At 54.4% G+C, this 24,964-nt stretch overlaps 1 protein-coding gene across 9 annotated transcripts in view; it reads right to left on the bottom strand.

Moving 5' to 3' along the window:
- The window catches only part of STRA6 (signaling receptor and transporter of retinol STRA6), a 30,035-nt gene extending 6,374 nt beyond the window's left edge, over positions 1-23,661 (bottom strand). Inside the window, exons 1-12 of one of the 9 annotated variants that reach the window (XM_023196703.1) lie at positions 23,566-23,661; positions 16,431-16,558; positions 11,994-12,060; positions 11,579-11,664; positions 10,241-10,380; positions 9,884-9,907; positions 9,536-9,702; positions 8,002-8,124; positions 5,630-5,697; positions 5,373-5,449; positions 5,046-5,107; positions 3,299-3,461 (exon numbers count right to left, since the gene is read on the bottom strand). In XM_023196703.1, coding sequence (XP_023052471.1) covers positions 3,299-3,461; positions 5,046-5,107; positions 5,373-5,449; positions 5,630-5,697; positions 8,002-8,124; positions 9,536-9,702; positions 9,884-9,907; positions 10,241-10,380; positions 11,579-11,664; positions 11,994-12,060; positions 16,431-16,558; positions 23,566-23,661 — 1,201 coding nt within the window. Of the gene's footprint in view, positions 1-3,298; positions 3,462-5,045; positions 5,108-5,372; positions 5,450-5,629; positions 5,698-8,001; positions 8,125-9,535; positions 9,703-9,883; positions 9,908-10,240; positions 10,381-11,578; positions 11,665-11,993; positions 12,105-16,430; positions 16,559-16,695; positions 17,138-17,281; positions 17,494-21,983; positions 22,342-23,086; positions 23,195-23,565 lie in introns of those variants that run through there. The other 8 variants (XM_031935796.1, XM_023196708.1, XM_023196704.1 and 5 more) reach the window with 8 other exon arrangements.
- Positions 23,662-24,964: the final 1,303 nt, after the last annotated feature.

Raw genomic sequence — 24,964 nt, 5'->3', positions numbered from 1 at the left:
TGTGCAACCATTTCCAAGCAGATCCAGAATGAGCCTGAGATGCCTGCACCCTGATCTCATTAGTCAGCCCAGGGAAGTGTTCCTGGTGCCCGTGTCACCACCAGAATCTCAAGCGCAGGGAAAGCAAACACAGAAAAGGTGAGTGCTAATTCCACAGAACCACAGGGATTAGAGCAGTGGGTCTCTACATTGACATCACCTTTAGGATCACCTGGAGCTGCTAAAACTTGCCCATGGCCCAGCCTGCACCCAAACCAGTCAAATCAGAATTTCTGTGGGTGGGACCCAGCCTTAGCCTGTGAAAGCAACACTGGTGATTCAGTGTGCAGTCAGGGCTGACAGCCACTGCTCTGGGGACTTTTCAAAGGCAGAGCCTTCATGATTTATTTCCATCGGCAATGAATTGAAATCAATCAACCAGCCAATATTCATTGGGTGCCTACTACAGTGGCGCTCAAACTTTGCTTGCATGAGAATCACTGGAACTGTAATTCTGGCACTTTGGAAGGCTGAGGCGGTGGATCATCTGAGGTCAGGAGTTCGAGACCAGCCTGACCAATATGGTACTAAAAATACAAAAATTAGCCAGGCCTGGTGGCAGGCGCCTGTAATCCCAGCTACTTATGAGGCTGAGATGGGAGAATCACTTGAACCCAGGAGGCGGAGGTTGCAGTGAGCTGAGATCGTGCCACTGCACTCCAGCCTGGGAGACAGAGTGAGACTCCATCTCAAAAAAAAAAAAAAAAAAAAAATTAGCTGGGACTGGTGGTATGTGCCTGTAATCCCAGCTACTCAGGAGGCTGAGACATGAGAATTGCTTGAACCCAGGAGGTGGAGGTTGCAGTGAGCCAAGATTGTGTGACTGTACTCCAGCCTGGGCGACAGAGCACAACTCCATCTCAAAAACAACAACAAAAAAAAATCACTGGGAGGGCTGTTCAATCATAGAGGCTAGGCCCCACTCTGAGAGTTTTCGATTCAGTAGGTCTGACACAGGGTTTGAAGTCACCGGGTGCTTCCCAGATTCAGCCAGGACTAAAAATGATGCTACAGACACCCAGGCCCTTCTGCCGGTCCCTAGCTCCCTCCTCCAGGGCCCTGGCCAGGACACTTTTCTCAGAAGCAAGGTTGGGAGAAAGCACTGCAAATGCATAGCTCCAGCCTCTGTGGTCCCCCTTCTGAAGCCAGCTGGGCTGCAGCGAGGGCATATTCTGGACCAGTTGCTGCCAGGATGTGAAGAGCCCGCCTGTTGAGCCTGGCCTAGTGAGTGTACAGGCTAACACAGGGGTGAAAGTTAGCAGCCCCCTCGGCCACAGGCCTGGCCTTTGATCTCCATCCATCTACCTCCTACCTCTCTCTCCCTCCATTGGTCCCCAACTTGGATGCCCCCAAACCCCAGCACTCACACACTCTTCCTGCTCTTTGCCACCTCTGGGATCCTGTGACTGCCTTCTTCTGGGCCCTGCTTTGGGGGATAGATCTGTCTTCCCTCATGTGATTGAGGGCCTCAAGGGCAAGTGTTCCTTTTTTACTCCAGCACTCATTTTGCAGGTGGGGAAATTGAGGTCAGGAGAGGTAAAGCACTTTGCCCAAGGTCACTTAGCTTGTAAGTGATGGAACAGAGATTATAATCTGGTTTGTCTGACTCAGCCTGAGCTCTCTGTGAGTGATGCTAGGCTTATGGTCCAAGTGCTGGTTGGCAGTCCTAAAGAAGCCCTGAGCTCAGAAGACATTAGCTCCTTAGCCAAAGGACAGACCAAGGGACACTGGAGCCCAGGTTGTGGGGTGGCTTTGGGGCCTGGCGGCAGGCGCCTATAATCCCAGCTACTTGGGAGGCTGAAATGGGAGAATTGCTTGAACCCATATCTCTAATCCTCTTGGGCTGCAGTATTCCTCATCTGCAAATTCAGAGAGTAAATGCTGCTCTGTTTGGCCCAAGAAGATCCAAAGTGGGAGCCTTTGAGCTTGGAAACTGCAACATGAAATTAAAAATATAAGGCGTGATGAGTGGAAGCAGAATCCTTTGCCCTGGACGTGTCTCTTCTTGCCTTCAAGCCTCAATGTCCTGCTCTGTGAGCTGGGATCAATGATGCTGACCTACAGGGTCACTGTGAGCAAGGGTCTGAGGTTGGTTGTGGACTGACCTGGACCATGTCTGCACCTGCCTATGACCCAGGTTGCAACCAACTCGAAAAATCTCCCAGGAGAAGTCATTTTCAGCTCACCCACAACTTGTCACCTGTCCAGTTTGTGGGCCTCAGCAGCAGTTCCAGGGCAGCCTCTAGTATGGGAACTGAGGTGCTCAGGGAGATGGTGGAGGTGGTCAGGGAAGGAAGCGGTCACTCCGTGCACCTCTGCCCACTCCCCACTCCCTGCCCTCCAAGACCAGCACGCCCAGGTCCGTGGGATAAGGATGATGTTAATGGTCAGGTACAGCTGTGGAGCAGCCACACCTCCACCTGCAACGCTGGCAGCCCACGCTCTGACCATCACGTTACTCCTCAGAAGCCGGGGGCCTGTCCGTCCCAGCCTGGGGCCCCCAAGTCAGCAGAAGGTGCATGCCTCCTGAGTCCTGAGCACGAGGCTTTGCCCCAAGGTGATGGAGAGAGCCCCCGCCTAGTCTTCAGGAGCCCTGCGTTCTCTTGGCTGCACTCTGCCCTGCTGGATGGCCTCAGGCAAATCCCTCCCCATGTGTCAAGTGGGGACACTTCTCAGTCCCCTCCACAGGGCTGTTGGGAGCACCCAGAAGGCAGAGTAAGTAGGTGATTGCAGGAGGCATCAGACCACAGAAGCGAAGGCCAGGATGGTTCCCTGGTTCGGGAGCTCATTGTCAGAGGAGGGATGGAGAAAGGAGATGGCCCCAAAAGATAGGGAGTTGGGAAGAGAAAGCCTGAGCCCTGCCCAACACCAGCCCTCTGCCATGAGGATTCGCTCAGAAATCCTTACCGTCCTCCATCGCTGTCTCCTCCCTCCTTCCCCACCCTCATCTCACCCAGCCCATGGCCTTCCTCATCTCCATTCCTGGAGAGTTGGTCAGAGACACTGGGGGTGGTGGGGGAAGGTGCCACAGAAGCAGGCAAGGGGCAGGAGCTGCTGAGATGTCCCTTCAGGTTTCATGGAAGCTCAGAACTGGAAGCGCCAACTGCCTCAATTTGGAGATGAGGCAATTGAGACCCAGAGAGGGGAAGGAATGTGCCCAAGGGTCTCCAGTGTGTCCATGGCCGACTAGGGCATAGACCTTGGGTCTCCCCATTTTCATTCCCCACTGCAGCCCTCAGAGGCTCCCTGGAGGCCTCACCTTCCAGAGCCCACAGATGGTGCTTCACCAGCTCCACCACCTCCTGCTTGTCCTCTGAGAGCACGATCCCAAAGCCGGCCAGCAGATAGGAGACATCCGTGGTGATCCCCGCCCTCACCTTCTGGATGGTGGGTACCACGCCCACCAGCAGCAGCAGGGCCACCTGGAAGAGTCCCACAGTGAGGGCCCCATCCCAGGAAAGGGTTTTCTTTACTAACAGGGGAGACTTTGGGGAAGAAACTGGCAGCACACAGGCTCCAGCCACACGCCCATTGCCCATCAGTGTTCTTATCTGCCCATTAGAGCAGGGTCCTCATGCCTCTAAATGAGGACATTACAGACAGGTGCAATTATAGCCTAATAGGCCAAAGGCATGCCTTCAAGCACCATAACTGCATATAGTCGGCCCTGCATATCTGTGGGTTCCACATCCATGACCAACCAATTCAATCAAGCACAGATCAAAAATATTTGGGGAAAAACCCTCAATAAAAAATAATAATGCAATACAAATAATACAAATAAAAAATAATACAGTAGGACAATTTTTGGGTTTTTTTTTTTTTTGTTTTTTGTTTTTTTTTGAGACAGAGTCTTGCTCTGTCACCAGGCTGGAATGCAGTGGTGCAATCTCGGCTCACTGCAACCTCCACCTTCCAGGTTCAAGCGATTCTCCTGCCTCAGCCTCCCGAGTAGCTGGGACTACAGGCCCACGCCACCACATCCAGCTAATTTTTGTATTTTTAGTAGAGACAGGGTTTCACCACGTTGGCCAGGATGGTCTCAATCTCTTGACCTTGTGATCCACCCGCCTCAGCCTCCCAAAGTGCTGGCATTGCAGGTGTGAGCCACCGCGCCCAGCCATGGGACAACTATTTACATAGCACTTATGTTCAGTATTGTAAGTAATCTAGAGATAACGAGGTATACTGGAGAATGTGTGTAGGCTACACGCAAATACTACACCATCGTATATCAGAAATTTAAGCCTTTGGATTTTGGAATGGAGGGGTGTCCTGGAACCAGTCCACCTCAGATACTGAGGGATGACTGTGTCTGCACCTCTATTTACCCATCATCTATCTATCTAAACTTTGGAATGTAAAATTTCCGGTTTTTCTATGTTGTGAAAGTAAATGAGTGCAAGAATTAAAGCTAGACAGACTTGGATTCAAACTTAGGCTACGCCGAGATATCAGCTGTGCAGAAACTTGGCCAAGTCAAATTCACCTCTCCGAGCTTCCATTCTCCCCATCTGTAAAGTGGGGAATAATTATAACTACCTCCCAGGATCTGAATTGTTGTTGTTTGTTTTTTCTTTTTTCTTTTTTTTTTTTTTTTTTTTTGGAGGTGGTGAGGCAGAGTTTATCAAACATGTTATCTCGCTAAATCTTCCCAATTACTCAAATAGGAAAATTACTCTATTTCCTCCTTTTTAGAGATGAGCTAACAGGTTCAGAGAGGTTAAATAACTTGCCCAAGGCCACACAGGAGGTAAATAGTGGAGCTAGGATTTAAATTTGTGTTTATGTGGCCTCCAAAATTAATGCTCCGAGTCACTTTGTGAGTCCAAGAGTAAACACCCCCGCCCTTCTGGGTAGGCCAGAATTCCCAAGACGGCCTGCAGCACCTGGTCAGGGTTCTGGATGGGGCACCTAGAGAGCTGGGTTGGGCCGGAGCTACTCCAGGCTTGGGGGTTGAGGGCAGGGCTCCACAGGCAGATGGCAGTACAGGGTGCAGGACATACCTGGTAAATGGCCGTCCCTGTCAGTGTGGCTGAAAGCACCAGCTTCAGCGGAAGACGGAATCCTGCAGTCCTCAAAGGAAGGAGTGTGGTGAACAGCACCACTCAGGCCCAGGAGCCCTCCTCCCTCCCAAGGGTCCCAGGAAAACAGCTAGCAGGACTCTGAATGACCAAGGCCAGGCCAGGGTCTTCCCCCTGTCCCAAGCTGGTAGTTGTCCCTGTTGATGATAAGGATGCCAGGGAGCAGAAGCCAGTCCTCCACTGAAGCTATTCTGTGCAAGGTAGGGTAACACCCCCTGTCACGCTCGGCCTCAGCTCCCAACCCCATACCTGGCTGTGGAGTGTAGATGCTGTGTCTCAAGCAGACCTGGGCCCAGGACAGGAAGCCATGCTTGGAGGTGTGGGAGCTGCAGAAAGACCCAAGCAGGTGTGGGGTCCTCAGTGGAAGCCCCTTCCCCGAGGGCCAGCCCCAGAGGCTGGTCATTCTGCCCCTCTGCCCCTGCCATGCTGCCCAGTGCCAGCTTCCCAAGCACGACTTCTAACCAGCCTGATCCACTGGCCCACAGAGGGTGTGTCGGAGACCCCACCTGCTTCCCAGCTTCTTCCTGCAAAGGAGGTTCCTCAGATATTTCTCAGAGTAGCTGCTCTGTAGCCCCTGTGGAGACAGACAATTGAACAAGCAGATGAGACCTGCCTCGACCCATTCGTGGGTCCCTGGCTCAGGGAACTAGAGTGTTCACCAAGCAGGTGCTCCATAAAAACCTCTTGGCCATGGCTGTGGCGGTGAGTGCGGAGGGGCTGACTTGTGGGTTTGAGATCCATGCCCTCCAAAGCTTCCCTTTTCTCTCTCACAAATACAAGGCCAGTTTCCTGTCAAAGAACCATCAACACCAGGAAGTTCTTCCTAAGATCTGTCTCCAACTCTCACCTGCTTTGCTCAGTCACATCTCATCACTGTTTCCTCCCACCCCTAGCCCTCTGGCCTCTGCCAGCTGAAACTGGGGCAAAGGGAAGCTGTGTCCCACGGGCACATCCCAGGCCAGGACACAGGAGGGGTCATTCCAGGTCAGACCCCCTCAGGCTTCTCCTCCTGCTACTACGCAAGGGAGATCACAAGGGTGACCAGATTTGTCTAAGCCACATTCCAGGCCTTAAGCTGCCTGTGAAGTGGCAGAGGTCCATGGGAAGATGGGGCGAGCCCCTGCCCTGAATCACTGGGAGAACATAGGCGATTGTCACTTGTTGCCATGACAACCCTGGGATCCAGGGCAGGAGTGGGTCAGCTCAAAGCTGATGGGGGTCCTTTGAGACTTAAACCTCTTTGACCAAAGTCCAAAGAGGATTTTGCACCTCTCAAGCCTGGGAGGAAAGGCTGGCAATGAAGAGAGGGGTGGGGTGGTAGAAACCCTGGAAGGGAAGGTAAAGGGCCATGCCTCGGGCACCATGTGGCCCTGGGGGGCCGCTCCCTCTTCAGAGCCAGCTGTAAACAGGAGGGGACGCGGGCTTCCTCGAGGAGTGTGAGCCTCAGGGCAGGAGCTACAAGTGTTCAGAACTCCCTGCCTGCCACATGGGAGCCGAGCCTGGAGTCTGTGGGCCTTCTTGGACCAGAGAAGCCCAAAATGGACCCAGAGCTCTCCATCCTGCCTAGGGATCTCACTCATTCTCTGGATTCAGTCTGACCTTGCTGAGTTAACACCCAGTCCCAGCCCCTCTGCTGAGTTCCACACTTTGAGCAACACACACTTAGGACCAAACGTTGTCCCGGGAGCACCTGCTCCTCCCTCCACCTTCCCTGGGCCAGCAGCTGGCATCACCACCTACCTGCTGGCTGTCCAGGTGCCTCATCAAGCCTTTCCTTCCCCTGCCCTGTCTGAAGAGAAGCCAAGCCCTTTGGCCTCTATGTCCTAAGCCTTTCTCCTAAGTCTGTCCTTCTTTCCCCTTTGAGGGCCTCTGCAGAGCTTTCCTCTTCCTCCTCTCTCACCAGAAAGATGTACTGGACCCCCCCTGCACCCGCAGTCCCAACACCTGCTGCACGTTTCACATTGCACTGTAGGTATTTGCTGCTGCATCTGTCTCCCCCACCACACTGGGAGCTCCTGGAGATCAGACACAAGTCCATCAGCTCCAAGTCCACAGCACTGAGCCCAGGGCCTGACATGGTAAGTCCTTAGAAGGCTTTTCAATAAGATCGAAGTATCTTCTAAGAATTCTCTTACCATGATGCATTCATCCATCCATCCTTCCTTCCATACACCTTTCCTTTGACCCATCCACCCATCCATCTATCCATTCATCCATCTAATCAAACCTTCAAAAATATTTGCTGAGTATCTATTAAGGGCTAAGGCCTACCCAGTGCTGCAAATACAGCGAACAAAACAGACAGAAAACCATCTCTTCCCCTTTACTCATGCTCTTTCCTGTGCCTACAATGTCTGCTCCTTATTCTCTCCTCACTCTAGATCTCCCTGTCCTTCAGGCCCTTGCTAAAGTCTACCTCCTCTAGGAAGCCCTCCCAGCCGTCCCCTTGATTTGAAATTATTCAACCACATTCAACCTAGAGTTGATTCATAATCCAATTCTGCCCTGGGTGCTTCCTGAATCATCTCAGTATGTGCAGAACTCGGATTAGGCACAAGGCTCCAGGCTGTCTCTCCAGCCAGATCTCAGTGTTTCACAGACAGAGCTATGACTCTCCTGGCTTCTGACTCAGTTCTGCTTTGTTAAGTCCCTACTATTCATACAGCCCAGTGCCGCGGGTATCCTGGGTGCCAGTCAAGGGCCAGCCCAGCCTTTGCCTGGGGAGGGAGGACTAAGCAGTCTCAGCAAACATTTTCTGAGCATCTGTTCTGTGCTGCGCCCTACATTAAGCACGGCCATGTATCTGGGACCACAGATATGGGGGAGTAGGGCTGTCTTGGGTGCTAAGGAATATCTTACCCCAGGCCTGCCCCTTTACCTTGGAGACTGCTCCTGTCCTACGACTGAAGCTTCTCACCAGCTGCACGGGGTACCAAAGGCTCAGGAATCCGAGGCCCAGCAAGAGAGGCAGGGAGGCCAGCAGGGAATAGTACTTGTAGATCTGGACAGACAAACACCCAGACAGACTACCTTCCACCTTCTTCCCCCAGCCAAGAACCAGAATCCATTGCCCTTCCCACCTCACACTGGGCCCTGAGGATGGTCTGGGGGGCCATGGGAAGGCTTCAGCTCTGCGGTTCCCAAACCGCCACCCAGCGCAAACCTGCCCACTTCCCCTTCTTGCGCCCTGCAGGGATGCTCACCCCTCCCCCAGGCTCCTGGACCCCCACAGGCCTGAGAGGAGCCAAGAGGAGGAGATAACTTGATTCCCTCCTGCCCCCCACACCCACCTCAACCAGGGCTGGAATAAGCCCTGGAAAGGACACCTCTTTCTGTTTCTGTGTTCCCCGAGCATTAGGAACAGCTCTGAAAATCACACGAAAGCCTGACTTTGCCTACATATAGTTTTCAACCTAAGCATCAGGAAAGTCTACGCCCTGCTTCCCAGGGCTGAGGACTTCCTGGGGGTGGGCCTTTTGTATACTCATTCATTTATTTGTTGGTTCAATATACTTTTATTGAGAGCTTAGTATGTGCCAGGTTCTAGGTGGTAAAAAAGAGCCACCAAGTCCCCCCTCTCAAAGCAACCTCTAAGTCTTCACCTCCACCCTGAGGGACTGGTGTTATCAGCTCCAGGGATGGATGCAGAAACAGTCTCAGAAAGGTGGCACTGTTTCCCCAAGGCACTTGGTATCACCTGGCATCATTTTGTTTGTGTATCGTATCTCCCCTACTGAAATGACAGCTCTTGGGAGGCTAGGGACTGTGTTTGTCTTGTTCACAGCTGTAGTCCAGTGCCTGGAAATGTCCCTGGTACAGAGTAGGTGCTTCAAATATGTTGCTGAATGAATGCGTGAGCGAATGAATGAAGTGGTGAAGCTGGATTCACACTCAGGTTGTCTGGCTCTAAAGCCTGTACCATCACTCTTTGGGTTCTAGACTGGACAGCTTCACAGCTCCAGCCAGCAGCCAGTGAGCAAGGTCCTGAGGTTCTGGAATTCTCCTCTTGTCCCTCTAAGACCATCCCTGACTTCACACTTGCCGGCCTCCATCACACTTCACTTCCATTCCCTCTCCAGCCTGACCAAAGGGAAGCTGGGGAATCACTAACACAGGCGTTGGGGCGGGGGGCCATTTCAGGCTTTCTCTTCCACCTACTCTGCCCACTTTCCCTTCTCTGCCCCATCCTAGACTTAAAGCTCCTGAGGGCTGGGCCCAGCCGCCTTGTTCCCTGCCTCTCCCACAGAGCAGTCAAGCTTGGAAGGGACATGTGTTTGAAGGCATGGAATCCCGTGCACAATGGAAGGCTGCAGGGCGGCCCGTCATAGAATCAGAGCTCAAAGGAGGCACTGTGGTTTGAGTAGGTTGCTCTGCACGCCCCTCTGCCCTAGGCCATTGTGGTCAGCGGTTACCTTGGGTGCCTGGGGACACTCTGCCCTCTGCCAGACCTGGACACCAAGGTGGGCCCAGGCCAGCGTGCTGCCGAGCAAGTGTGCAGCTCTGTGGCCAGCTGTGGCACACGCGGCCAGAGGGTAGTAGAGGGCAGCGTAATAGAACAGTCCCAGCATCTTCCAGGCCCCTGGAAGGTGAAACAAGCAGAGAGACCCATGCTGGAAGAGCAGACATGAGGCCGGTGGTGAGCCCACCCAGGCCTCTCTCCTGTCTCCAGCTTCCAAGCCCTTCAGCACGTTCAGCAGGCAAGAGCCCTAGGTTCAAATCCAGGCTCTAACTAGTCTCAACGCTGATCTTGGGCAAGTTACCTCTTGGAGCCTCAGTTTTCCCACCTGTAAAATGGAAATAATCACAGTATATTAGCAAGGGAAAAATGAGAAGGTATATACATGATGCTTAGCATGGTGCCTGAGTAAATACTCAATTTAAGATACTACTTCCCTGGCTCTCAGTTCCTCCACTGCAAAATGGGGCTAATATGCATACTTTGTGGCGTCATTGTAATGACTGGATGGTCTGAAGAGGTCATGTCTCAGGATAGTAGCCCATCTCATTGACAGCTATTCCTGTTACCCTCATCTCCTCGAGCTCCGCTTAAAACTCCGAGACCCCACCCTATTCCCATCCCATCACACCAACCTCAGGGCCTGGGGGGCAGTGGGTACCTTGGCTGGGTGCTGAGGCAAGAGTCAGGAAGGGCAATGGGTCCTCATCGGGGAGCAGCAAACACAGGGAGCTGAAGAGGACCATGAAGACAGCAGCAGGCACTGCCTGGGGCCTGTCCCCAGCCAAGAAATCCACAGGGCTAGCACAGAGGCAAGGACAGGGCAGGAAGGAGTTACTCAGCCCCTGCACCCCCATTACCTCCAGGCTGTATTCCATAAATCAAGGAGGTAGGGTCAGTCCCACTTTCTAGATGGGGGAATAAGACCCCTTTATTCATTCATTCCATAGATATTTGTGGAGTGCCTCTTATCTACCAAGCTCTGGGTCCTGTGCCAAAGGGACTTGGGACATACATACAGTGGGAAGAAGCTCTAAGGCTGCTCCCTCCGCCCACCCTGGAAGCTCCAGGAAGCAGCCACCTCCACACGGATTGGTCTGTCTGAGCTGGCAAACCTTCAGAGAACTCAGCAAGTCACAACATCCTTGTACAACGGCCGCCGCCCTGGGCTGGGTGTGGACCCGAGGCAGAGGGCAGACAGCGGGCATAGCTGTCCCAGGCATCACCCCTCTGGGCTCAGGGCAAGCCACTCAGACCCTCGGCTTCTGCACTGCAGCTTGCATTCACGCTCTGAGGGGTTCATTCTCACTCAAGCACTGCCCCAGCCAGGGCAAGCTCTTTCTGGGGCCAACCGGAGACCCCAGGCTGGTTCCCTACAAAACCAGCACAGCAAGACCAGCCTCGGTGCACAGTCTGGGTTTGGGATGCGAAGCTGTCTATACCAGGGAGCTACCCATCACCTGCCCCAACCCTCTGGTCTCTCGCACACTAGCCTGCCCAGCCCCATCTCCTCAGGATCATGCCGATCCAGGCAGGCTCTGGGGTCACAGGGCTGAAGGAGATAGGAGAAGAAAGTTCCAGCTATAGGGGCTAGAGGTCAGTCCCCATAAATCTGCCTTCAAGCGTTAGGGTCCAGGTGATACCCTCAGGGAAGACGAGGGTCAAGATGGCATTGGGATGGTCACGTCAATCCACATATGGAGGGCTGCCTGAGAAGGTACACTCTGAAGCTGGGTCATGTCAGGCTTGTTACCCTAGGGTCTGGGTTGGAGTCCTTTCTCCCAGGTGGGCTTGTGCAAATTCCCCCCCCCGCTTCCTCTGGGGGTCCTGACTAAACCTGGAGACCTGGGTGGGCATGAGGAAAGCCCCAGGCTAAGGGAGGTAGGGATGTCATTGAAGCCAGAGCTACCTTTTAGGTACCTAACAAATCACCCACCCTCCCAGAGTGACCCTGTCAGCTGGGCCCCCTGAGTGGGGGTGCCCAGACCATGGCACCAACCTGGGCAGGCCGGGCCTGCCGCGCACACAGTCAGGCCAGAGCTGGCGGCGCCTCACCAGCACAGCCAGGAGCAGCAGCACAAGGATCTGAAAGGAGAGCGCAGAAGAGGGCTTGGGGTGCCCAGGCCTCCCCTGAGGGTCTGAGTTTGAGGGCTTGGACTCAGGCCCCGGGATATCCCCTACCTGCCCAGTGCACACTCCTGTGGCATCTCGGGGACTGGTCAAGGGGTGACAGACATCTGGGAGGGTGGACTTGCATCCTGGTTTGGGCCCCCAGGCTGGGAGAACTCCCAGATAGCTCCCCCCACCCAGGATCTCCCAGGGCCCCCATTCACCAGCCCCACCGGGAACATGGGTCCCGCTGGCCAGGCTGGCAGTAGCTTTCTCAAGCCAGGTTCAACTTGGGTTGGACTCACTGACAGCGAGGCCAGGCAGGCGTGGTACAGGCCGGGTGGTACGCTGGTGTGGCAGGAGGGCACTTCCCTACAGAGCAAAGGAAGGCTGGCTCAGGCCTGCGACAGGCCCCCCTGGGTGTGCAGATGGGTCTGGGGTTCAAGACTGTTCACACTGAGGCTTTACCCACTACCTCCCTCAACCCTCTGATCCCTCCTACACAAGCCTTCCCAGTCCCACCTTCTCAGGGTCATTCTGGGGCCCTCATGTTCCTGTGATGTGCCGGCCCCATGCCAAGCTCTGGGGTTATAAGACTAAAGGAGATGGGAAGCTCCCAGGGGCAGCAGAGACCGGCTCAGCTTGATCATTTATCCTTTTTCTTTTTTTTTTTTTTTTTTGAGACAGGGTCTTGCTCTGTCACCCAAGCTGGACTGCAGTGGCGATCTCGGCTCACTGCAGCCTCAGGCTCCTGGGCTCAAACGATCCTCCCACCTCAGCCTCCTGAGTAGCTGAGACCACAGGTGTGCATCACCACGCATGGTATTTTTTTTTTTTTTTTCTGTATTTTTAGTAGATACAGGGCCTCATCATGTCACCCAGGCTGGTCTTGGATTTCTGAGATCAAGCAATCCTCATGCCTCAGCCTCCCAAAGTTCTGGGATTACAGGTGTGAGCCACTGTGCCTGGCTGACCACTTATTCTTGCTCACCCAGATGCTTCCTGTCCTTCAAGGCCTCCCCTCTCCAGGAAGCCCCTCTGACTGCTCCTGGTCTCACAGACCTCTTCTCAGAACTGTGGCTGAGCACACTACCTGGGTCAAGCAGTCAAGGGTTTGGCCCTATGATTTGCCCTCTACTCACTGCCATCTGAGGTTGGTCTGTGACTAAAATGATTTCCCCTGGTCCGTCTCTTTTCCTGCTTCCCTCTCAACGAGAGCCTCCGTGGACAGCCATGCAGGTTGCCCACTGCAAAAAGATGCTCAGCCAAGGGAACGAGCAGGCCACCCTGCTCACCAAACCCAGCACCCGCTGAACTGAATGCACCTAACCGGGGATCCCTTTCTCTAATTCCACAGAGGCTCTCTATGGCCTGGCAATGGTCCTGCACTCACCCTGGCTGAGCACAGAGGTAGACCCACAGTGGAGATAGGGGTCACTGAGGACAACGAAACCTTCCACTTCCCCAGCAGAATCATGTGGCGGAGAAAGGGAGTGAGGCAGGAATCCTGAGCTCAGGGCTGCCCCTGGCCCTGGAAGATCAGGCAGGACTGGGTTCCTGGGGAGCGGTAGAGCTACGGGTTTTCCCAGCTTGGGCTTGGGAGAGCCAGAGGGAGGATGGCAGCATGGGTGAGACCAGTGCGGTCTGGTGGGCAAGGGCCTGAGATGGAGCCTGGGCTGTGGCCAGTCCCTGCTTGCCCAGAGGGCTCAGCCTCCCGCCAGCACACTCTCCACTGTATGAAGAGAGGCATCAAGGCTGCATTATCCAGGGGAACACAGACCCCTGGGACCCTCTGCTGGGTCAGCTCGGTCTGTCCTGCTCACTTTCTCTCAGGAAATCCCAGCGGATGAGCGGTGGGAAAGAAACCAGCCACTTGGTGGACAGGCAGAGAAAGTCAGCTCTGGACAGCTTCTTGGCCAGGAGACCAGCCTCTTCGCAAAGTAGAACTGGGGTCCTGAGTAGCTGCCATGCAGGGAGCAGGTTCCCACCGTTGGTGCTCCAGTCTCAGGCTCCCCACCTCCAGCTCCAAGGCCTCTCATTCCAGTGTACAGGGCAGCCCCCCCTCTCAGCCTGCATCTCCCTGCATGACTAGGTCCTGCTCCACCTGTATACCTGGGCCCAGCAGGGACTTGGAAAACTGTCCCTGGAGTAGTTTGACCATTTTCCTATGGACCTTACCCCAAATCACTCCCACCCCCAGAAACGCCCTCCAGGGCCCTGCTTGGGGGAGCCTCTGGCCCTTTCTGTATCACCTGAGGTCCCCATCTGACCTCTCAGCTCAGTGTGAGGGGTCAGATGGGGATCTCAAGTGGCACAGAAATGAGCAAATGCTTGGCTGGTGGCTTGTGGCCCCATGTTTTGTGCCATGGGACAAACAGGATGGCACAGACATAAAGACCTTGGAGAGGGTGGTGAGCTTGATCCTGGGACGGGCGCAGCAGTTGCTGAAGGATGCAGAGGAGGGAGAACTTTGGGCCAAAGGAGGTGGCATCTGATTGGAGTTTAAAAGATGGTTATTGGCCGGGAGCAGTGGCTCACACCTGTAATCCCAGCACTTTGGGAGACCAAGGCAGGCAGATCACCCAAGGTCAAGAGTTCGAGACCAGCCTGGCCAACATGGTGAAGCCCCGTTCCCACTAAAAGCCCCGTTCCCACTAAAAATACAAAAAGATTAGCTGAGCGTGGTGGTGTGCACCTGTAATCCCAGCTACTCGGGAGGATGAGGCAGAAGAATCCCTTGAAATGGGGAGTAGAGGTTGCAGTCGGCCAAGATCGCGCCACTGCACTCTAGCCTGGGCAACAAGAGCGAGACTCCATCTCAAAAAATAAATAAATAAAAGATGGTTGACATCTCTTTAGGCAAAGAAGGGGAAAAGGCAGCTCCAGGTGGAGGGAAATGTATGAGGAAGCAGAGGGGCAGGCAACAGGCAGTGTGGCTAGGGCTGGTCAAGGCCTCTAGTTTGATTGCAGCCCAGAGGTGAGGTAAGATGAGGTTACAGCAAGCATGGGAGGTCCTGGAAAGCCACTGAGGATGTTTGAGCCATCGAATGTTCTGGATTTTAGGAAATTTCTGTGGCTGACTCCACTGCCATCAGTGTTCATCCACCCCCACTCCAGCCTGAGAGCGCTGGGGCACTGGGCACTCCAGAGCTCTTCAAAGCTCTGAAGCAACATGTCCCCAGGGTGTCTGACTCACAGACAGAGGTGAACCCAAGTTCATCTCCTCGGGATTCCCCTGAGCTCCCAATTTTCTGCTCCCACTTCGGGGGAAGGGGGATGGCAGGCAGCTTAATTGGTTTGGCTAAGTAAATAGATTCAAACAAATCTCTTTATTCTGACGGGTGCCATGCCCTGCAGTAGGAGAAAGGAGCTGAATCTTCTAGATGTCACCCACATGAGGGACTGGACTCCCCATCACCCAGTGCCTGACATACACACAACTTTATTCTGAGACCACGCTACAGCTACAGGCATCTGGCTCCCGGCCAGTGTCCGGGCCCTGAGGCTCCCAAGGACACAGCTTCAGATTAGAGCCTTCACCTAGGTCAGAAACCATCCTCATGGGTTCCTGGGCCTCTCCTCATTCTGGTCCCTCGCAGCCCACACATACACAGTAGGACATGTGGAGCCCACAGGCTCTCGGTCAATCAGGCAAGAAGAGTGGGGAGCACGCCCTTGCTGACTGCAGGCTATTTTCCAGGTGGTCAGAACCCTGAGTCCTCCAAACAACAGCTCCTTCCCCTAGGCCTGGGCGGAGCCTCTGTCCCTGCTGGATGACCCAAGCCCAGCCAGGCCGCAGCCCCAGCCCCTGGGGAGGCACGCAAGGATTTTTCCTTCTCAAGTTTCAGGTTTTGATGGAGAACAGATGTGCACACATCTGGCTCGGCAACCCCCAGCCTCACCTTTGTACTTCTCCAAACCCTCAGACAGAGCAGGGAGGTAGGGGATGGGGCCAGGCCTGGGAACAACAAGGGAGAACTGGCTCTGGGTCCTACACAGGCAAGGCATCCTGGCAGGAGATGGGGGACACAGAAGGGGTCCAGCTCCTCCACCAGGGCGCCCAGACTAAACCCCGGTAGAATGGACCCAGGCAAAGCAGCTGTGGCCGGGTTCTCAGGCCACCCGGGGGCGGGCTGCCTCCCTGCTCCCACCCTCGCCTGGGCTGGCCTCAGCACTCTTGCTGAAGGGAATAGGCTCTCCTCATCCTCTGAGACCATCCAAAGACAACAAAGGTGCCTGTTTGCTCAGTGACTTCTCCCCAGGCTTTCTCCCTTTGGTTCTCTGCCTTCACCGAATCCCCCAGCCTGCCCAGAGAACTGACACTTTGGAAACACCACACCCAAATGCTCACCACAGAGACCAATAACCCCTTGAAGACAGGTCTGCTTGCCTCAACTGCTCCCAGCAGCTTCCCCATCCTGGCTATGGGCCAGAATCACCCAGGGAGCCATCCTTGCGGATCTGAATCTGCAAGGAACACTAAAGGAATCTGTATTTTTAACACATCACACAGGTGCTTAGGTATCTTTACAGCAGGGTGAGGGGTCTTTTTCTCATGTAGCAGAAGCAGAGACTGAATGAACCCCAGAGAGGCTGTGACTTGCCCAAGGTCTCACAGCAAATGAGTGGCAAAGCCAGACCTAGCAGCCCCTGACCAGGAGCTGCTCCCCGACCAGTTGCAACCTCTGCCATCACCCCATTCTGATGGCCGACAGAGTGAGGTTGGGGGGTTCCACACTTACCCCTCTGGCTGGAGCTCCTCGCCCCCCTGGGGCTCATCGATGTACCAGCTGCCATAGGAGTAGTCCTCTGTGGCCCCGGGGTAGGTCTGGTTCCCTGCTGGCTGGGACGACATTCTCCAGCCCTTCTTCTTTGACCCCAGGCGAGAGAAAAAAAAGCCACTAGGGATGTGAAAAGAGGCTTAAAAGAGAGAGAGAGAGAAAAAAGAAAGATGGAAAACCCAAACAAAGAAACATTTCTCTTTAATCCTGAAGGTTACTTTCTTACTTTTAGCTCTCTGGGAAAAGCCCGTCTGGGACTGAGGGCCTGAGCAAGCTGGCACAGGAGGAGGACAGGGCCTCTCGTGTCCCCTCCTCCCTTCCCGCCCATCGCACCGGTCCTGCAGAGATAGCCGTCCCCTTGGGGGCCCGGGGCTCCTGCTGGCGCATCTGTCTGTCTGACCAACCACCAGCAGGCGTTTGTTCAAAGGACCATTTTCAAAGAAGTCTTGTCCAGTCCGAGCTGCCTAGAGAGACGCCCCTTCCTTCCCCCTTCCCAAGCCCACCTAGACAGACCCACAGACACACCAGAAGGGAGGCCCAGGGAGGAAGGAGTTGCAGAGATGAAAGGGTAGGCAGGCCACAGCCAGCTCCGCACTGCCTGCCTGGGCCCTCCCAGCTGGGCTCCCCTCCCCTCCCCCAGCCTCAGCCTGCCCCTTTCTGGCCCCTTTGGGCCTCGGTGATGGAAACACACCATAATCCTTGACAAAGCCCCCCTCCTGGGGGAGGAGGCCCCAGCACCATTGGCGGCCTGAGCGCAGCAAGGGTGTGGCCAGGAGCCACCCCCACCCCCGCACCTGACTTCACACACATACCTGCCTTCAGCGCCTGCCCCAGAGCTCCCACGCCCCTGCCCGCCACATCTGCAGTGCCCCACACAGACAGGAGACCAGCATTGCAGCAACAACCGAGGGAGACCAACTGCTGGGGCTGGGCTGGGGTGGAGGCAGGGAAGGGGAATCTGTCCGTTCCCTCTTCTAGGGTTCCCATGAAGGAGGCAACATGTGTCCACTGGTAAACCCTTTTTGTTCCTACAACTTGATTTCACAAGGAGATAACTCACCCCCACAAGGCGGAAATTAGCTCTTTAAACACAAACCAGACCCACGGGTAGGCAAGAGGAGCCCCGCCTGCCTTCTGCTCCTCCTGCAGTGAGGTTGAGGGTGAGCAAGGCAAGGTCTGGGCCAGGGAGGAGGGCTCCTCCTCATTCTCCCTCCCCAGGAGCAGGACCCGTGCCCCAGCCTGAAGGGAGGGGCGAGAGGCAGAAGAAGGTAGAAAGCAGTTCTCAGGCCACAGTCCCTGGTGGAGGTTTAGGCCCCTGAAACTGTGAGGGTCTCTGTCCTTCCAGTACCCTACAAGGGCCTTGGGCTTTGACCCTATCAGCTAAGACAGTCATTCAACAGCTTTTTTAAAAAGACATTATTCATTTAGTCTTTTAACTTAAATTTATTGAACACCCACTATGTGCCAGCACTGTTCTGAGCCCTGAGACAGGAGACGTTAGAGTTCATGGGAAACACGGTCAGATAACTAAATCCCCTCCGCAGTCTGAGGGCTACAATGGGAAGCACAGGCTGAGCTGGTCTGTACCATGGGAAACCAAATTTAGTCCAAGAGTATTTGGGAGTAGGGGGAGATTCTGAAGAAAATAACCTTTCCATGGTGATCTGAAGGGCAGAGAAGAGTCAGCTGAGCAGAGGGTGGCAGGCTCAGGATGGGGATGGGGGTGGGGGGAACTGTGATCCCCACAGAGGAAACAGCAAGGGTGAAGTCTCAGAGCAAACAGGGCTTGAAATCCTGGAGGAGGCTGTCATTCAAATTCCCAAGCCCACAGGGCAGGATTAGGGGCTGAGCACCCTGCTAGCCTGAGTTCCTCCCCATTCTTTCCAAATGGCCCTTCTCGCAGGAAAGGGGTTCTGTTGCTCTCCACCATCCCACAGAGATATCAGCGCCTGCTGACTCAGGGCTGAACCCGAGCTTTATTTGATGTAATGCAGGAACCCACACTGGCCCTTCTGATCCCAGGGATGCGGGAAACTTGCCTTCCAGGCACGGGTGTGAGCTTCTGGAGGGCGGGACTCTATCCCTGCCTTCCCTCCTCCTGCCTTCCCCCATGCACAGCGCCTGGCCCTTGGGTAAGAAGGACTTTAGAAACTGAGCTTGGCAAAGCCATTGCTTGTTCTGGCGGTCAGTATTCATTAGGGGGCCTGTCCTACACAGGCTGCTGCGGTGCCCTGAGGTTCACCAGCTGGGCTTCCCAGAGCCCCCGTGCCCACACCAGAGCCCAGCAAGCCCTTCCCTGCTCAGGGGTCTCAGACTCTTACCTTAGGGAGCAACCGACTCCCATCTGATTTTAAATCCATCTCCAACCATTGGAGTCCAGTTCCAGACGGGGAGCCCACTCCCTCTACAAGGCAGCGGTGTCTGGGGTAAGACATCCTTGCCTATCAGAAACCATGCCCTTTGGCCAGGTGTGGTGGCTTACACTTGTAATCCTAGCACTTTGGGAGGCCGAGGCGGGTGGATCACCTGAGGTCAGGAGTTGGAGACCCAGCCTGGCCAACATGGCAAAACCCCGTCTCTACTAAAAATACAAAAAATTAGCCAGGCGTACTGGTATGTGCCTGTAATCCCAGCTACTAGGAAGGCTGAGGTAGGAGAATGGCTTGAACCCGGGGTTGGGGGGGGGTGCTGAGGGTGCAGTGAGCCGAGATCGTGCCATTGTACTCCAGCCTGGACAAAAGAGGGAAACTCCATCTCAAAAAAAAAAAAAAAAGAAAAGAAACCATCCTCTTCCTTGGAGGAAGCCTAACTCTGCCTTCCCCAGGCTGGTTTGGCAGTGAGCAAGATGAGTCAAGCCCTGTACCAAATGGAACCTGATGTATGGTAGGGCTTGAGGGACACGACACGAGAGGGGAAGTGAAGTGGGGGAAGAGAAGAGAGCCAGACGGGAGTTGGCGTTTGAGATGAGGTGGTCAGGGAAGGCCTCACTGGGAGGTGGTATGTCGCTGATACCTGAAGGGAGAGAGGGAGGTACCCTTTGGGGACTGGGGTCATCTGTTCTGCGTTGATCTGAAGGAAAGCCTGACTCTGGGTAACTTATAGGGAAAGGGGGTTTATGTGGCTCACAGTTCTGCAGGCTGTGCAGAAAGCAGCACAGCACCAGCATCGGCTTCTGGGGAGGGCCTCAGGAAACCTACAATCATGATGGAAGGTGAAGGGGGGTCAGGCAGGACACTTGGCGAGAGAGGGAGCAGGAGAGATGCCAGGCACTTACCAATAACCAGCTCTCACATGAACTGATAGAGCAAGAACTCCCTCATTACTGCAGGGAGGGCACCAAGCCATTCAGGAGGGATTCTCCACAATGACCCAAACATCACACACCAGACTCCACTTCCAATATTGGGGGTCACTTTCAACGTGAGATTTGGAGGGGACACACATCCAAACCCTATCAGGCACTGAGGAAAGGCAATCAGGTTGCCTGAAGGAGCCTCCACCCACCCAGGGGCTGCAGTCAGGCTGGCAGAAACGGACCCCAGCTGAGCCCAGGCACAGTCCCTTCCCCACCCCCCATGGAGAACCCAGTGCCAACAATGCCACCTCCCTCCTCATGGGGAGACACAGAGCACAGAGGCCACCAAAGGAGGCCTTAAGCAGAGGGGAGGAAATGGTGAGCTTCATCCTTTTCACCTGGCGTGGGCCTAGCAGGCAGAGGGCAGCCTTGTGCCCGGTACTTTGGCCAGGGCAGAGCTGGAAGGTCCAGAGGTAAGGGCCAGGTTTCCGCATGGCAGTGGAGAACGCCTGGTTGGGGAGGCCACCTAGCTGGATTTGAACCCTGGGACTGGCTATGTGGCCTTGAGTGAGTCTTTTCCCTTCTATGGGTCTCACTGGCCTCTATCAAACCCAGCCTGGAGATTCTCCAGTTGTGAACTCTCCCCTCAAGTCACCCCTCCCTGCACGCCAGTAACCAGTTGTAACAAGAAGCTCACAGAGAGTGGTTGTGACTTCCTAGGTGAACCCATTGCTTCCCACGTGCCCCCTCCTGGCCCACAGCTGCCCTGCCCAGTCTGGTGGGGGCAGAGGGGCAAGCTGGGTTGAAGATCCATGGATAGCAGGTAGCCGTGTGGCTCAAGCTGCAAGGTGAGCCCACTTCTTGAGCCCAAGGTACCTCCTCAGCTTGGGGCTAGAATCGCTTGGAGCTCCCATCTGCAAAATGGGAGGCTTGGCTCTGAGCTATTAGGAAAGATGCTACCTGGGCAGATGGCAGGAGGCAAAAAGTGTCAGGAAGAGAAGGATGGTAATGATGTGCCCCTGAAGAATTTCTCCAAAAGCCTGGGCAGCAGAGTCAAGGGCCTGCCCTCTGGAGCTGGCTTTAAAGGGGCACTGATACCCAGGAAGGTCCAGCCCTGCCCTCAGGAGAGGGCAGGCTGGAGAGTAAAAGTGCTCAAAAGACAGAACTGCCAAAGGCTGAGGAGCAGGGAGGGAAAGGAGGAGATGGCTTGTGCAGTTTTGCAGGCTCCCTGGAGGAGGGGGCCTGGAGCAGGGAACTAAAGCCATGGAAGATCTGGAATGATAGCAAGAATGAATTTACACGTGTCTCAGGAGTGCCAAGACGGGAAGTCTGAGAGATAAGGAGAGAGGAGCATAGGGGTCAGGGCAGGGCTGCCTCGCTGTGGCCAGCATGAGCCCACGTGGGCACTCAGATGAGGCTGATGCCAGTATCCAAGGAGCAGCTCAAGCCAGCAGGACTCCCAGCTGGGCACAGATTGGCAGGTGGCTAAGCCCTGCTCAATATGAGAGGAGGTCCTAAAAAGCTTCTGGACTCTGAGCCAATGAAGGCCATCTGCCATTTGGGCTTGGCACAGAGCTGCTACACCCCTCGGGTTGGAGCTGGCCCATGAAGGCCTTGGGACAGGGCTTCCTTCCTCTCATGTTTTTGTTCAAGTTGATTAAACCTGAGGAATTTTTGCATCCAGGAACAGAGGCCCACGTGCATGCCTTCGGCAGCCTGTGATTATCAAATCCTCAAAGGGCAAAGTGCTAAGCTTAGAAGAAGCTAACAGCAGGCCAGAAGGAATGGGGAAGGCCAGCAGCATCCCCAGAACCTCAGAAACATCCCCTCAAGGACTCCCAGATCTGCCAGAGCACCTCCAGAATCTCAGCAACATTCCTGAGTTTCAGTAATGCTGTAAGAACCCCTCCAACCTCAGTATTGCCCCGAAGAACCCCCAGACCTTCAGTAACACATGAGAACCCCTACAACACCTCAGGACACTCAAACTCTGGCAAATCAAGCACAGATTGGAACAAGATGTTCAAAAGCCTGTGAGCATTTGCAGAAAGCCTGGAGACCCCTGTTGCTCTCCACCCTCCCATCTCTGAGTCCTACAGCAAACCCAATAGTTCTACAACACTCAAACCTCAGGAACACCCCCAACTCCCACAGCACAGAAGAGAATGCCCAAGAAAGGGGCTTCAGTCCAGGAGTTGGGGGATGGCCCCTGTGCTTACCTGTGCAGCCCAGTCCCCTTGAGAGTCCATGAATAAGCAGCCAAGAAAGTCAACCTCATGCAGGCCCGTGAGCTCAGAGTGTGCCCTCAGTGGTGCAGCACACTCACACACATATCCAACAGCCCTTCGCGCACACACGTGCTTAATTCTGGCACCAGACCAAGTCTGCCTCCACCCAGTGGGCTGGAAGGCAGTGTTGTTGGCTGCCGTGCTCACGGCGGGAAGAGTATGGATGGCTGTCCACCTCCTGTCTCGCTACCTCCTACCTCCCCTGCCATGTGGGAGGGTCAGAAGCACCAGCTGATGTGCCCTTCCTGCAATTCTCATGCCCCCCTCACCAACAGCATCATCATAACATAAAGGATTTAGACCAGGCTCTCATACGAAGGTGGACACTGGTGAGGAGGAGGAGGGTAGCCGGCTGTTCCAGGGGAGCAGCATGTTCTTTCCCTCTCCGAGAGCTAGGCTAGTACTGACCTGGAGGAGGGAAGGCAGATTTCAGCTCAGGACAAAGGTAGCCTTCGTACTCTAACAGAGTAGTGAGGGCCCCATCAAGGGAGGCAATCAAGAAGAGGCTGTTAACATCAATATGCAACAAAGGGTTTCCTGCCTTCAGAGGACAAGACACAAGGCCATGAAGATTCCTCAGCTATAAGAGCTCCACATTCTCCGTTCCCAGCACGTTCCTCCCTTGAGTGGTGTCACTATGGTGTGTCCTTGAGATGTAGGCTTTGTGCTGCCCTCCTTCTTCACTGAGGACATTGACTGCTGGGCAGATCCCCTGACTTCTCTCTCCTTGTTCCGCTGCTGACCACAGGACAGGGCTCTCCACCAACCTCTTGCTCACAGGCGGTCAGATCCAACTCAGACAGGACTCTGTGAATGTCTCACGGCCTTTTGGAGCCCCTCAGTGTCCCCTGAGGGCAGCCCTCCCCAGGTCTCCGATGTTATTCATCAGAATTGCTCCAGCCCATCACTCTGCTTACTTCCTGCCCCTAGGCCCTGATTCCTGCTCACTCCCCATCCCTCACCCCATGCACCTTCTCCCTGTTCCCTGACCTGTTTCAATCCCACCTGGCCTCCCAGGCTTGGCTCCAGCCTACCTCCAACCAGGCACTCTCCTGACCTCTCCTTTCCTTGTCTCTTTCCTTTCCTTTATTGATCACTCCCGGAAACTTGTCCCTCCAGGCAAGCAGGATGCTCTCAACACAGGGCCTCGGCAGTTGGCCCTGAGCAGTGGCCCCAGCACCTGCTTTAAAAGGTGCTTGATCTGCTCCTCTGCTTCCCCAGTCTGGCTCTGCCCCTCCTCCTGCCTTCACAGACCTCCTCCCCCTGATTCCAGGATCAGAGGAGCCCACCCCACCCCCATCTCCAGCTCAGGCACAGAGCAGGGGCTGGGGCCCCACACAACACACAGGGCGGCTTGTCTCCAGCAGTAGAGCCTCTCCACACCCCCAAACCATTTGCTCGAAACTTGATCTCCTTGGCCCTCAGGCTTCTCAGTGGAGAAGCCTGCACAGGGCTTTGATGGCTGAGTTTCCCCAGATGTGGCCTTAGAGAAGCTGAGGAACCCGCTACTTACACCCATTTGTCCCCATCTATCACTCCCAGGGGGCCACTGCCTGATGAATTGCTGGAGGGGAACCACCAGCTCAGCTTTTAATAACCGGATCCGCATCCTGCTGCCCAGCTGGGCTGAGGGCCCTGACCATGCTAAGGGGAGTCATCACGGGGCTTCAGGGATGGAATCCCAGATATGATCTATTCCTGGAGGAAGTGAAAAAGGCCCCCTTGGAGATTTCTCTTCTATTTCTCACTCCTCACAGACAGGCTGGCATTCTGGAGTCCTGCTCTTTGCCCCAAGTACATGCCTGCAACCTCCAAGGCTGCAGGACAGTCAACTGCATCGCCTCTCACCTGAGCACAGGCTCACCCTGCCCTCCTTCCCCTTCCAGGGATGCAGACAAGACTGGGGAAGGAAATGGCGCTCAGAGGGTGCTCCAACTAAGTGCTGCCGCAAGCAGGGCGGGGAGGGAGTAGATAAAGGCCGGGCCAAGAAGCAGGGCCCTAAATTCTCAGGAGAAGGGCCCTGGAGAGGCGGTCTCTTCTTCCTTGAAGGAGAAAGGGAGTGCTACCTATAAAAATGTGGGACCACAGGCTTTTGTATGTAAGACTGGCTTCCAATGATAGTGAAAGACCCTGGAAGAGAGGACTAATAAGGGGGATGATGCCAGAGCCAGGCCTGCCCAGTGGGAGGCAGGGAGAGAGGGAGAGAGAGCAGCTCAAGCTGAGACAGGGAAGCAGCCCGCCAGCTTGGATCTGATCACCATCTTGTCCATGGAGAAAAGGATTTTTAGTTCCAAAGGGTTAAACCCACATAAAGAGAAAATTAACCTTTAGCACGCTTTTAGGAATCCATTTCCAAGGAATGCCTGTGTGCATGTATATGGAGACAAAATTCCCAAGGCCGTTTGTAATGGCAAAAATAATTGGCAACAACCCCAATATCCATCCATAAATGCTGATAAATTGACACGCTGAAGTACTATTTTGCTGTTAAAAAGAATGAGGTAATTCTCTGTGGACTGACGTGGCAGAACCTCCAAGACATATCGCCAAGTAACAGTAACCAAGAAAGCAAGTTGCTGAACAATACATAAATCGTGATCTCATTTTATGCTTCTTTAACTAGGTAGACATATGTGTATGTATGTGTGTATACATAAAAAGTGAATTGGCAGACACACAGCAAACTGTTCACAGTGGTCACACTTGGGGGAGGGATGAATTTTGGAGAATGAAGGAGGATTTTTCACTTGTTTGAAATGTATATTTTAAAACTCATATTGCATGTGTAATTCTTTTTAAATAAGCCTGCTATGAGTAAGGATCTGTGAAGGCATCACTGAGCTGTGTGAAATTGATTCCGTCCCCAGCGCAGTATTGCACATTTCCCAGTCTCCCTTGAAGCTAGATGTAGC

Source organism: Piliocolobus tephrosceles, chromosome 6 (assembly GCF_002776525.5).
Source record: "Piliocolobus tephrosceles isolate RC106 chromosome 6, ASM277652v3, whole genome shotgun sequence".
Lineage (NCBI taxonomy): Eukaryota > Metazoa > Chordata > Mammalia > Primates > Cercopithecidae > Piliocolobus > Piliocolobus tephrosceles.
Note: the sequence above shows the minus strand (reverse complement) of the source record. Positions and strands in the feature narration are given on the sequence as shown.